A 15167-nucleotide genomic window follows, 5' to 3' on the forward strand; every position below is an offset into this window, starting at 1 on the left:
ATACATACCGTCCCATTTTAATACCTATTAATCTTTTTTACATCTCCCGTTGATCGGGAAGCTTTATTTTGCACCGTTACCATCTTACCGTTTTTAATTTCAACCATTTGTTCTTTTATATCGCTGGTCGATATAGAACCTTTTGTGGGTTTTAAAAGATTATACAAGTAACACTTTGTTTGGCGCTAAATAGCCTAAAAGTGCTGATGCGCCGTTAAAAAACAAACAATCAATCAATCTAAACAGGATAAGACATTTTCTCCCAGAAAGGCAGAGAAAACTATTTTATAACAGTTACATACAACCCTATTTAGACTACTGTAATACAGTATGGGAAAATTCATTTGATAAAAACATAGCAAAGCTAGCACATTTTCAAAAAAGAGCTTTTGGGCTAATATCAATCCAAAAAGAGAGCAAGGAAAATTTAGCTGATAAATTAAAAATATTACCTATTAAAGACAGAATCTGATTGAGAAAAGCCAAGTTAATGTAGTTGGTTAGCATGGCAAACTACCTGTAACAGATACGAAACTCAAACTAACATGCACTCTGTGACTGATACAAAAATCATTTAACATATAATCTACCCGTGACAGATATGAAAATCAAATCATCATGCAATCTATCTGTGATAGATGTGAAAATCAAATTAAAATTCCAAACTATCTCTGATATTTACCTTTTCACCAGTTTTATGCATCAACCTCAGGAAGCCTGCATTATGTCCTGCGGCAACAAAACCAAACTGTGTACTGACAGCCACACTGCAATACCAGAAACTGTAAAGGAAATTTTCATCAATTCTTATGATCTGCCTGGTTTTTTTGTGTGGATGGCATGTATCTTAAATGTCACAATATTTATTTAATATACTCTTAAATACTCACAAGTTTTCAATGTACACTTGCCATAAATACCTTGGTATAGTCTTCATGCACCCTTTCATGTTTGTAATCCCCACAACTGGTTTTAAAAAATGAGAAGCATCAAGGATATAATAAATACATAAAACTTAGCCATTTCATTCATCAATTTATAATTTCTAACCTGACTGTCACCAAGGGGTCCCTAACAATGTGAATATACTGGTGTTTCAAACCAAACAGAAGCTCTTCATACAAATAAGCAGACATACTGGTCACTGTCCATTTCTGGTTCCTTGAACAGTCCATTTCAGTAAAAACTATCATCTGCATCCAATAATTTGCAATGCCTAGTTTCATTATTTCTAACACAAACTGAACAAATAAAAAGAAAGAACTCTTTTATGCAAGTGTTCAAAGAGATTCAACTCCAAAATATATAAAATTCTTCAGACTGTCAAAGATGGTGAACTACATCTGTTGCTTGAAAACAGACTTGACCATGCAAATATAGCAGTAGTGTCACTAAGAAAACTACTGTTTGATTTTAAATGCCAACTTGGCGTGTTTGGGAAATGGAGGCAATCAGGTTAGATGTTGTAAATTGTTAATTTTTTTTATCCTTGATGCCTTCGATTTTGAAAATTGGTAGGGGAGTTCAAACAAATGGGAGGGTATGCACATACTATAGATTAGCAATGCTGATGGTGGTGTATTAGTAATAATGCACACTCCCGTCCCACACTACAAAGACTCTCTTACATTGTGGCTATGGTCATGGATAGCACACAATTTTATGATGTTGCTATCATCATCAATCTGGCCGTTATCAAATATCTCACACAATTTTATAATGTGACTATCTTCATGGATCTCACACACTTTTACAATGTGGCTATCGTCATAGATCTCACACAGTTTTATAATGTGGCTATCATCATAGATCTCACAATTTTATAATGTGGCTATCATCATAGATCTCACACAATTGTATAATGTGGTTATTTTAAATGGGCCTCAATTTCATATTGTGGCTATTGTCATGGATCTCGCACAATTTTAAAATGTGGCTATCTCATGGAGCTCACACAATTTTATAATGTGGCTCTCGTCATAGATCTCACAAAATTTTATAATGTATCTATCGTCATAGATCTCACACAATTATATAATGTGACCATTGTCATGGATCTCACACAATTTTATAATGTGGCTATATAATTTTATTCCATTAATTTTAGGTATTCATTTTTGAGATCCATTTATACTATGGCTTTTCATTACCCTATTTTGTGATTTTGTGTTTTTTAATTATGATTTCTTGTAACATTCTTTTACAAAATTCCCTCACTTATAACATCTGTCACCTTTGTAATACTGGTCACATCTGTGGTTCCCATCAGCAGTGATATCTAGAGAAATGTTTTAGTACCTTTCTGAAAAATGTTGCTTACTTTAAAGAAAATCAACAATTTCTTTATCATACCTAATGACAGCTGTTTAACAAAACTACTTTAAGAAATTCAACGACTTTCCAACTTCATCTGGCAAAATGTGAGGACTTTTAAGCAAGAATCAAATTCAAGCAACCCCCTGAAATTCAGAGAATATTTACTCCCAGACACTTAAGATTTAAACTTTTTAAAATTGCATGAACTTTCAATCTATAATATCAAACATCCTTACTTTATTTGTTTCATCAAGGTTTTTGTAGAATCTATCATGAACTAAACCAACTGAACGAATTAGCTGTCACTGCATAGCACCTTGTTAACCAAAGTTCTGAGGAAAAGTATCACTACACTAAAGGAGCCACAGAATTAATAACATGTTGAAACCATTATGAAAGCATCAATATTTGCAAGCCCAGTGATTATCTACTACAGTTCCTGCTAATATATAATATTTGAAATTTCCCCTAATTAAAGTTTGAAATATGAAGTATGTAATGAGACAGCACCTCAGAGGAATGTGTGCAATCAATAAGGGCAATAAGAGTTATCTCCCCTTACTCATGAGAGTTCATAGTATCAGCTAGTATCTGGTTGTTCCTTCCCTCAAAGTCGTACAGAGTTACAGTTCCATCGACAGATGCTGTGACAACATGACTCGAGTCCCATGGCCAAAACTTTAGAGCCTGACATGATCCTCCAGCACCACCCTAAAAAGGAGAGAGTGACAACAATTTCACTTAACAAATATAACTGAAGGACTTGACAGGACTCCCAACCACCACTCTGAAAGTGACAACACTCTCCATCCCAAAATAAAACAAATAAAATGCCCCATCAATGTTTTGTCCTTTATCTCGCAAAATCTAAACAAAATCAGAGGACCAAGTGGGTCAGACACTACTTGCCAGAGTTACATTTAACAGTTGACTCTTTCACTAAGCAGGCTTAAACTTGTGTAAACTTTCTCCCAAATGGAATTGTAGGATGATTTACCTAGTTTACTACATTCTGATAAAAAATTATTTATATCAATAAAGGCATAATTAATATGCTAAGTCTTTTATTCATATTATTTAAAACAATAAAGACATAATTAATATGCTTAGTCCTTTATTCACATTAAATCTCCTTTAAGAACCTGAAGATATATGCAAATAGTCCAAATCGGATCAGACATACGGCTTCCAGAGTGTCAAGAATTTCAGCCAGTAAGATGGAAGATTATCTCATTAATCATCATGGATCTCATGCATTATCAAAACCACGGAGCTCATCATCTTATAACCAAATATTTCAACTGTAAACAAAATCTGATCAGAAATATAGTTACCCCAGTGGTAACAAGCTTAATCAGATCAAGATGCCATATATATATATATATATATATATATATATATATATATATATATATATATATATATCGCACATTATCAAATTGAGATCTTAATGACAAATGCATATATGTTCCAAGTTTGATCAAAATTTGATCACAAATATGATCTCCAGCCCAGTGAATCAGATGCAAGATCAATCATGATTATTATTATTATTATGTAGTTGTTGTTGTTGTGGGGTTTAACACCATTTTTCAGCACATGATAGGCTATACATGGCGGCCAGTATTAATGGTGGAGGAAGAACCCGGGTAAACCCTGGAAAGAACCACCGACCCACAAGAAGTTAGACTCGAACCGGTGCAGACAGAGGTGAGATGGCAGTGATCTGTAACGGAGAGTGCTTTAGACCACTCGGCCACTCGAGGCCCCCATGATTATTAAGAAACTCGTTCAGGATTTTGAAAATATATGTCTGTATTCCAAGTCTGAATCAGAATGGATCAGAAATACATACTCGAGACTGGTAACAAGCAAATTCTGAGAGAAGGACAATGCACAACAGGTAATGCATGACACAAAGGATCCAGGATCATAACACAAGCACACTTGGCCTTCGAGATAAAAAAATGTAATCATCAATTTTTAGTGCTGTTTTGTAAACATCTGAAGCAGTATAAATATCCTAATATAAGGTGAAATATGAAAAGGTATTCGGCAAAACCAGGTAAGACTTAAAAGTTTTCTGTTACAACTGCAGTCAAGGATGCACCATCTTACATCTGAAGACAGCCACTATCAAAATAATAACTACCATTACAGTAAATGAATCAATACTGTGGATATGGACACATGGGGCAAGGAACTGTGTCCACTATGAACAGTGGATGTCCACTACATTTGGTGGATATCCACAATGTCTGGTGGATGTCCACTCTCATGGAACTGTCACAGATTTACTGCAGCAATAATGGTTTTTCTGGTGCTCCTCAATGATTTTATTACACTGGTCCCATGAGTCTACACACTAAACTAAAAGATGGGAGACTCCTGAATACTGTAAACCCAAGCATGGCTGGTCTCAATTTCATACCTGTAACGGTACAAATACAGTAGTAACACTGCCTGTAGTATTTATTAATTATCAAGTTAGTCATATGCACAAATTATGACAGAAAATAAAATACCATTTTTAATTTCTTGAAAATTGCCCAACCACTGCCCCAGGACTAAGCACAGATCAGAAAAATTGCCCAACAACAACATACATTCCAATTTATTGACTACATGTACCTTTAATATTAAACATAAATTTACATGCTGCTCTGTGTCAACGTTCTTCTTCCATAAATGACATGCTATTTACCTACTTTCAACAAATTGCTGTTGATAATAGCATACAAATAGCAGGAGTCCATCAAAGGGACTGACATTCTACTGTCTGAAAATAATTTCCAGGAATTTATTCTTTTTAATGCCGAGTGTTGAAACCATCTCTGGTATTCTTGAGTCATAAGATTTTCAAATTATCAGCTGTGGCAGCAACACTTGATGCAATATCAGTACCATTTTCATTGAAAACAAACTAAAGTAAAGGACTTGGGGTGACAACCCTATCTTGATATGACCATCCATTCAGAAGAATTAGTGACAAGATTTATAATATATTCATAGTCACAGTTATATCTGATGCAGGTCAGCACCATTTCAATTCATGGCATCTAGTTATCAGAATTTGTCTTCTGGTGAAAACACCATTTTGGTAAGACTTTCCCTTGAGGAGTAGCAGTAAGATTTTCAAGATGGCTGCCACATTGGCCATGCTGTATACCAGATGAACACGATTTTTATTTAGTACAATGTAGACACCATATGATGTTTTTTTTGGTGAAAACATCTTGCTGATATGATTATCCATCCTGGAACAGAAGCAATCAACACTAAACACACAACATAGATATGGATAAATGTTAAGCACACAATATGGATGAACTCAAGTCCCACCCATTAAGCTTTAATTTTCAACACTGAGTAAGTCATATTTAGCTGACAATGCAATGTTACTTAAATTGTAAGTATAGACGCCAACACCACAATGCCTGTATTGATCTCAATTAATTGTCCCTTGCAATTTCACTACTGGTTACTAAATCACCTGTTCTTCATGCCTAGTTGTCATTTTAAGGACTTAAACCCCTTATTAGTTGTCATTCTAAGGACTTAAAGCCCTCATTAGATTAGTAGTCACTCTAAGGACATAAAGCCCTTATTAGCAGTCACTTGAAGGACTTCAACCACTTATTAGCTGTCATTCTAAAGACTTAAACCACCTTATTAGTTGTCATTCTAAGGACTTAAAGCCCTTATTTGAAGGACTTCAACCCCTTATTAGTTGTCATTCTAAGGACTTAAAGCCCTTATTAGTAGTCATTTGAAGGACTTCAACCCCTTATTAGTTGTCATTCGAAGGACTTAACCCCCTTATTAGTTGTCATTCGAAGGACTTAAACCCCTTATTAGTTGTCATTAAATTTTTTCCAAAATTCCATCTATCATACAAACCCCCTGAATAAACTTGTCATGATTTGTGTGATTGATGTCCCATAAGATGATATCTCCTCCCTTGGATGCAACAGCCAGAATATTGGGGTTGACTGGATGCCACTCCATTGCTGTGACTCGCCTGTGAAATGGGGAGATAGTCCTACACAATGTCAAATCTGACACCAAACTCACCACAGGACTTCGAATGCTCTGTGAAGAAAAACAAAAGATGAAACTCCAGTGGCCCAACCTTAATTAAAAAATGAATATAAATTAATCTGGATCCAACTTTTTTAGAACGTGAAATATGTTACGACTCTATGCTCATAAGTAAAAGAAAAGAGCGTGAAGCAACAAGCTTTGTATAATTCAACAAATAATTTATTTCCCGAGAATATAAAGTGAAAATGTAAACAGAACTTCAGGTATTGCAAACTAAATCCCACATATTCATAGTATTTCTAACATAAGTCCTAATGAACACACTTTAATGGTATTCCAAATAATTTCCAAAGCTGAAGGTGTTTATGTGCCTGTAGTCTCTACTGTACTAATGTACCAATGGCCTGAATTGCAATGACATGCAAACAGTCTTTTGTTGAATCACAGTAATATAATCCACGGTTTCCTCATCTGAATTCACTACAATTCCCAGCTAATGTATCCTTCGAAGAATATTACCAATCACTTTGTATTTTCCAAGAAGAAAATTTTTAATTAATAATTTTCTGAAAAGAATAAATTAAATTAACAATTTCAACCCAAATAAAACACGGAACACAAAAAACGATTCTAAAAGTTCATATAGTGTGAATAAATAATTTTCCCGATAATAAATTTCAATACCATTTTGGCCTAAAAAATTTTTGTTCTCCAGATTACCTTTCTTAAGCTCGATTTTATTGAAACTGCTGACAAAATATTTGTAACAAATAACAAGTGAAATAATTACACCAGATATAAAGCACACATGATCATTCCTTACACTGTTAAAATGTAATTAATGATGATTACTTGTGTATAATTTTATTTTTGAATATTTAAAGCAGATGAAAAATAAATACCTTGAATTAATAGATAAATCAAAATTGAAATTTACACTTCCTGTGATAGGCATTGGATTAGACTTAAATCACTAAGTAACCATCTTTATTACATTAATGTATCGGCATGAGAGTAGACTTAAATCACTAAGTAACTATCTCTACTACATTAATGTATCGGCATGAGAGTAGATTTAAATCATGGAGCAAACTATCTCTATTACAATAAATGTTAAATTGATTGATTGATTACTTGGATTTATGTCGCATGCGCCCGAAAGGGCAAGTATGACGGTAGTGTTAAATAGAAAATTCACTAGTTATAAACTCAGTGTAGTAAACACCTGGTGCAGTTCCATTCTGCTCTTTAATCCAAAAGAATTCTGCTGGAAGAAGTGAAGAAGATTAAGACTGTGTTCTGCCAGAGGTCTAAATGTCTTGATTTGAGGGGGACTTTTCCGAGCCCCAAATCCTGATTCAGATAAAACTTTCTGAAATTCATCAGTGTCTTTCTTCCAAAACTCAGATGCTGTGACATGATTGATTTCTTTTGTTTCTGCACTGATATTCTGTATATCTTCTGAAACTGGGGGCTCAGTCTTTTGTCTTTTGGATCTCAACTTTTCTAGTCTTGGATCAATTGATTTCAGGCCTTTTGTAGAAGATGACACACTGGATTTTGCTGAACTTCTTGTCCTTCTCTGCACCATAGTCAAAGGATAACTTCAATTGCAGAATCTCTGACTGAAAGATGAAAATGCTAAATTTAGGCTAGAATCATGTCACATCCAACTGAATCAATGATGGTAAGTCACTAATACCCTCGATTAGTTTATCAGTCACACGTGAACTTGTACACAGCCACTGAATCGGCAATGCATTACAGACAATGTGTAACAGGGGTCACGCTAACAGGCAAAGTGGATGAATAAATCACCTAAAAAATGTAAACTTCACCGCCTTCTGTTAGGAAGGCGAAAAAAATTTCACCCTGTGATTTTTTAGAGGTACATCAACTGATCATACTTTCTGAGATGCCCCCTTGCCTTAGCCAGGTGAATTCTAGTATTGTGTTGTAGTGAAATGTATTAATCAAGACATCAATATCTAGGCCTAGTTTGGATATCAATTACGCTGACAAACAAACTCTTGCACATCCACAGGCATGTGTTTTGATAGCTGATTGACCATTAACCCTTTCCGGAGTAAGTTAGCAACTATCACTGCCTGATTTCCACATGTTATCCTTTGATATTAAAAACATACAAATTTTTGTTCTGAAACTTAATGAAAAGTAAATAGCAATATGTGTTTTAAGAACAGAATGAGTGATGTGGATATTTGAAATGCCTCTTGTACACAATTTTATCATAAAATTAGTTTGAAACTGTAAGTGAATCAGTAACGGGGGAATAATGGCAGACATAGCTATGTCTGGGAAGTACCAGTTTATTTGATTGTCTGTTTTGTAAATCATCAGGCAAATATATTCAGAAAAAATACAATTCATAGAAACAAAGCCTATGTTGTGAAATTCTCTAGAAGCATTGTAAGGTCAAAGTTGTTTTCTGACTTGACTCGTATCTATGAAAATACGGGGGGAAAAAAGCAGCAAAGCACATACTATTTAACCAACGCCTAAAATTACTACAAGTAAGCAGACAAATAAATCAACCACAAGTTTGCAATCCTATCAATGGAATGTTGTAATGAAGCTATATAAAGTGAATGATTACATTATGAAAACCCTTCCTTCTAAAAATAGATGCACTCATGTCTGCGTTGAATCAGTTGGAAAAAAGATTCATATACAGACTATAAAGGAGCCATGTCTGTAATTTTACGCATTTCAGTGTGTTATGTATGAATAGTTACAATAATGTTTTATCCTCAACAAAGAAATGAGAATGAACCGTATGATCTGAAGACAGGTGCATTTGCCCGCATGTACATAGTACAGGGGTTGTTTCAAACGCGTGTAGAAATGTTTGAAAGTGTTTAAAAAAATGATTAAGGGTAGTTGATTAAGCGTTTTTACATCATGCAGTTACTATAATGTAATCTGGTTACTCAGTTAAAATTTGATACAATATAGTTTCAAGAGTAATATGGCCAAAATAACTCAGAAACTTTTCTACTTAAAAAAGAAGTATCGTTTAAATCCAATTTTAAATGCAAATATGAATACTGGGAAATAGAGGGCATAACTCAAAAAAGAGAACACACATTACATATATATCTAATATATATATCTATATATCTATATATATATATATATATATATATATATATATATATATGTATATATCGTTTCTTGCTTGGCGTCCACTTCTCCCTGTTCTGTCCAAAAGAAGTAACTTCTAAAATTCAAGTCTAGCTAGACAATTGGTGCATATAAGGTGAAGGTCACAGAAAAGCTCAATATTAATTATGAAGTGCTACGGAATGCTAATTATTGATAACCAATCAAAAACATGAAACATTAAACATCTTTGGTCCCCTCATCCTGTCATATGGCTTGGTTTTACATGCAAGTGTGCAGATAATATTGATACGGGTTAAAAACCTACATGCAACGGGGCCCAAATTGTGGGCTACCGGTGAGAAGCCAAAACTTTAGATGGTTGTGGGTGGGTGGGTTAAATTACACAATTTTTTTTATACAAACTCTTTATTGACATCAGTAAGATGAAAGGGATTCCAATCCAATACATGCCTACTATATAAAGAATTGAATTATTTTGTTGAGTTTGTTTCAAATGGTCCTAAAAAAAGGATGGAGGTTATCAACAACAGAAGCTATTGTGAAAAGAAAAATAATAACAATAATGTGCAATCATGACTGGGTCAAGACAGCTTGTATCATCCATATTTACAAAAATGTTTGGAGAATCTTTATGGTGTAACCTGTAACCAAGATCTTTTAATTGCTGTGACAATCACAACATTTTGGGATCATTTTCATGTTTACTTCAATTTTAAAGATTAGATAGAACCAGCATTAGTAATTTTAATGTCTCTCTAAACTTGATTTCTCACTATGCAGCATTTTCCAAAATATCCCTATCAAAGGTACAAACATTTTGATAATCCATGACTGTCCCTGGGCAACCTGTTCTGAAGAAGGGTTGCCCAACAGATTTTTTGGATGCCTGGTAAATTACTACAAGTGCCAAAACACTGCTGTAATCATCTGCGCTGGAAAGTTGTTGTTGTTGTAGGGTTTAATGCCATTTTTCAGCACACGATAGGCTATACATGGTGGCCAGAATTAATGGTGGAGGAAGAACCCAGGAAATCCCCAGAAAGAAATACTGACCCTTGAGAAGCTGCTGACAAGCTTTCTCACATACCCACATTGGCTGAATCCAAGAGTTGAACCCACGCAGTGTGCTGGAAAGCGTCACACATGTTGTTGTTGTTGTAGGGTTTAATGCCATTTTTCAGCACACAATAGGCTATACATGGCAGCCAGTATTAATGGTGGAGGAAGAACCTGGGAAAACCGCCGGAAAGAACCACTGACCCACGAGAAGCTACTGGCAAGCTTTTTCACAAACCCACATTGGCTGAATCCGAGACTCGAACCCACGCAGACAGAGGTGAGATAGCAGTGATCCATAATGGAGAGTGCTTTAGACCACTTTGCCACTCAGTGCCCCGTCACACATGTTGAAAATCTTATTTGTTCGATCAGAGATTAACAAATAAAAAACAACTGAACAATTTCCTTTTCCTTTTCTAATGGTGTTTTCAAGTCCAATATGCTAACCCCCAAACACATAAAGGTTAGTGATGGGAATCAGAATTTCATGATCAATAATTGATTCCACTTGACCAACACATAATCGATTAAAACTGATTAATAAGAGCAAATTTAATTTTTGTTTGCTGAAGAGCTTAAAATGTTGATGAATGTACAAGGGTACTCTCTTTTAATGACATGTATACTTTAACCTGATATAAATATTACATTCTTCTCAGTTGTGTAGTGTTATTTTTGTTCTACAACTTTGTTAAATGAAAGCAACCTGTTATGGCTGATCAGTCATATTTAACTGAAAAAATGTTGCAATCCCCCGAAATCCTTTCATTCATATATGATGTGTCTATAATTTAAAGTATAGGAGGATACAATTTTCTTGTTTGTCATTATATACAAACACTACGCAGAATTTTATATTTAAACTGGAACAAATCATCAAAATGTGTTTTAATTTATAAACACAACAATTTCACAGCTTGATCATTTAATCATGGCCGTATGTTCCTAAATATGGAAGTCTGCACCCACAGAATATGGTGTGGTTTTATATTTGTAAGCTGTGAAGGGAATAAATAATTCAGATCAACGTTAGTTAGCTTACCAGTTACATAAGAGTTTTACTTAACTTTGTGTTTTGCATACAACTAAAATAAAGTAGTCTTCCTTGAACAATCAGTAATAGAGTTTCACAATCGAGTATCATACTGATTCACTCTACTGAGTGATGATCGATTATAACCAGTAATTGGAACAACATTAATGATGGTATCGACATTTTTATGCTCATCAGATTTCACATCACTATGGTTAATCACTAATCTAATCCTGTCCCTCGAACTGTTTGATTATTGTAAACTCTTCAAGTGGAATTTCTGATTTGAAGTTGCATATAAATCATTTGATACCAAAACACAAATTAAAGCAGAAACTAGTAATGTACTGAAATTACTAAGTCACTATAATATTGTCATAACTAAAAGAGCATTGAAAGTGTTGTATCCATGACCCTCTTATGAACTTATGCACAATGCTTAGTTAATAATGACACCATAATTCTATCAAAACAGCGTGTAAAATGAATAAATTAAGCACAAATATCAAGTAGCACTTCAGAATTTTGCTAAGTACTAAGTAACAGAAAACGCCATTCAAAACGTTTAGCAAATAATTAATTTCCTTGAATACAAAGTGAAACTTTAAAGGGAACTTACATTATTATAAATTAGCCCAAAATGATCCTAAAAGTTCAACACAAGTCCCACCCATATCGCTTCAATTATCAACATTGTATATGTCATATTTAGCTTACAATTCAATATCACTTAAACTGTAAGTATAGACACCAACACCACAATGCCTGTTCTGATCTGAATTAAATTTCCTTTGCAATTTCACTATTGGTTACTAAATCACCTGTTCGTCATGCCTAGTTGTCATTCTAAGGACTTAAAGCCCTTATTAATAGTCATTTGAAGGACATACTACCTGTATTAGTTGTCATTCTAAGGGCTTAATATACCCCTTATTAGTTGTCATTCAAAGGATGTAAACCTCTTTACCTATTAGAAAGAAACATACAACTGGCTGACTTTTGTATCTTACTGTGATCTTTTGTCCCTGGTAGCATCTGTCCAATTGTGACAGACACCAAACTTCTCTGCATAATAGGTATAGCTTGTCTACTTAACAGGGTTTGTAAAAGCAAAAGCAAAAGCCACTGACTAGTGAAATTATGGGGCTTCAAACGGGTAATTTGTAAGGAATTTAAAGTTTCTGCCTTGTACTATCATCTGAATACACGAATACATCTTGTTTACTTTTATGTTTGGCATCTTTCTGCAACAGTTCTACACATTTAACATAAAAACAGGATATTTTAAAATGCCTATTAAAAGAACAAGTAATGGCATGAACTTGGCATTGACTTCAGATGCTAAAAATTCACTCAAGATTTATTTTGTATTACTGCATTACCTCTGGATAACATCCCAGGGGCTCATATTGTTGCTAACAAGTAAATTGTAAGCAACTATACATGCCCCTTTGGGTAACATAACCTTAAAGGTTTGCTTCATGTAAAGTTGTTCTATATTCTTAATGAGCCAACATATCCCTTACTGCCAACTTATCAAGAATGTTTGAAACATGTACCTCACTGCCAACTTATCAAAACTATTTGAACCATGTACCTCACTGCCAACTTACAAATAATATTTGAAACATGTACCTCACTGCCAACTTACCAAGAATGTTTGACTCTTGTACCTCATTCCCAACTTACCAAGAATGCTTGAAACATGTACCTCACTGCCAAATTATCAAGAATGTTTGAGCTGTGTCCATCACTGCTAACTTACCCTGAATGTTTAAACCATGTACCTCATTCGTAACTTACCAAGAATGTTTGATTCATGTACCTCACTGCCAAGTTACCAAGAATGTTTGAAATGTGTATCTTACCGCCAACTTACCAAGAATGTTGAACCTTGTACCTCACTGCCAACTTACCCAGAATGTTTGAACTGTATACCTCACTGCCAACTTACCCAGAAATTTTATCCGTGTAATTCACTGCCAACTTACCCAAAATGTTTTATTTGTGTACGTCACTGCCAACTTACCCAGAATGTTTGAACTGTGTACCTCACTGCCAACTTACCAAGAATGTTTGAACCATGTACCTCACTGCCAACTTACCAAGAATGTTTGAACCATTTATCATTACCCTCCAGTGATGAGAAGTGAAATTCATTTGTGTATATGACTCTACCCATAAACTGATTTTATCATGCGGTGGTTATATACAAAGTAAAGATTCACATGTAACCCGATTTATATACAAAGTAAACACCCCGCCTGTAAACTGATTAGATCATGGGGTGGTTATGTACAAAGTAAAGATTTACATGTCAACTGATTTATATACAAAGGAAAGACTAATCTAATTTTATCATAGCTTTTCATTGACTGGTTATGTAAAAATTAAGTGCATAGAAGTGCTGACATTTTTGGCCTATATTAATCCATTCACAAAAACATCGGTTATATACCTACTCAAATTTATAAATTATTTGAGACCAGTTTAGAAATAAAATCCTGACTTATACCTAATTTCTTGTATAGCATCAGTTTCAAATCGTAGATACACACGAAATACTTCAATGACTACGCTGGAATACTAATGTCAAAACAAAAACACGTGCCAATGTTATGTAAATTCCGCGGGAATGTGGTGCATTATGGGTAACTCATGTACAATGGTTTCCGGTTGTATTAGAGAAAACAAGAGTAACAGCAAGTTTTATTCATTAGAAAAATCATCATGTATCGTAGATTACATTACATTACACATTGTTGGTTAACAAACACTTTAATATGTATCTATTGTTTTGGGGGGGATATAAACTATTTTTATTTTAAGAAAAAACAGAAAAGAAAGAAACACAGGATATCGGTTAAATCAGGGAATAAATTTAATACTTAGATCTGAAAACTATTTTTATTATCTACAAAACTAAATATTCTGATTTGTTATAATTTTCAGATCTGAACTTTACGCTGATTAAAATAATGAACGGTGACAACTTTATAAAAGCTTTGCAAACAATTTATAGCTTAGGTTTTTTTTATAAAGCCACGATTTGCACAAAACTTGCAGAAATACGTCTTTGTCAGACCAATATCATAAAAACTGGTTGTAGTCTGCATGCATTTTTTCTAATAAGTTTTATTTCAGTTGTTGAGATTTGAGATTCTGTCAAATGACATGCATTTAAAACTGCACCCTCCCTTGGACATGGTATAGCATAGTAAAATATTTAATGTAACTTAAACAATAATGACTGCTTGTGAACATAATTGGAAATTGGATTTTGGGTGCTTAAAATGTAAATATTGATTTTTCAAATGTTTTTGATATATATATATATATATATATATATATATATATATATATATATATATATATATATATATACACTCTTAATGAGTCTTTTTTCAAAGGTAAATACAAAACATAGACAAGACACAAATAAAACACAAAAACCAACGTGTTTGCAAAACTTTACATGGCTGTTTCTAGAAATCGATGAGCCATATATATATATATATATATATATATATATATATATATATATATATATATATATAAACTTTTTGTC

At 33.9% G+C, this 15167-nt stretch overlaps 1 protein-coding gene across 1 annotated transcript in view; it reads right to left on the bottom strand.

The window, feature by feature from the left end:
• Positions 1-14220, bottom strand: part of LOC149781656 (DNA damage-binding protein 2-like) — a 49605-nt gene extending 35385 nt beyond the window's left edge. The window contains exons 1-5 of the mRNA XM_089935730.1: positions 14115-14220; positions 7586-7985; positions 6217-6408; positions 2879-3027; positions 683-782 (exon numbers count right to left, since the gene is read on the bottom strand). Of these exons, the coding sequence (XP_089791856.1) occupies positions 683-782; positions 2879-3027; positions 6217-6408; positions 7586-7951 (807 nt within the window). The 5' untranslated portion in view covers positions 7952-7985; positions 14115-14220. The remainder of the gene's footprint in view (positions 1-682; positions 783-2878; positions 3028-6216; positions 6409-7585; positions 7986-14114) is intronic.
• Between the last annotated feature and the right edge of the window lie 947 nt (positions 14221-15167).

The sequence above is a fragment of the Sinohyriopsis cumingii genome, chromosome 15 (genome assembly GCF_028554795.1).
Source record: "Sinohyriopsis cumingii isolate HCF-2022 chromosome 15, ASM2855479v2, whole genome shotgun sequence".
NCBI lineage: Eukaryota > Metazoa > Mollusca > Bivalvia > Unionida > Unionidae > Sinohyriopsis > Sinohyriopsis cumingii.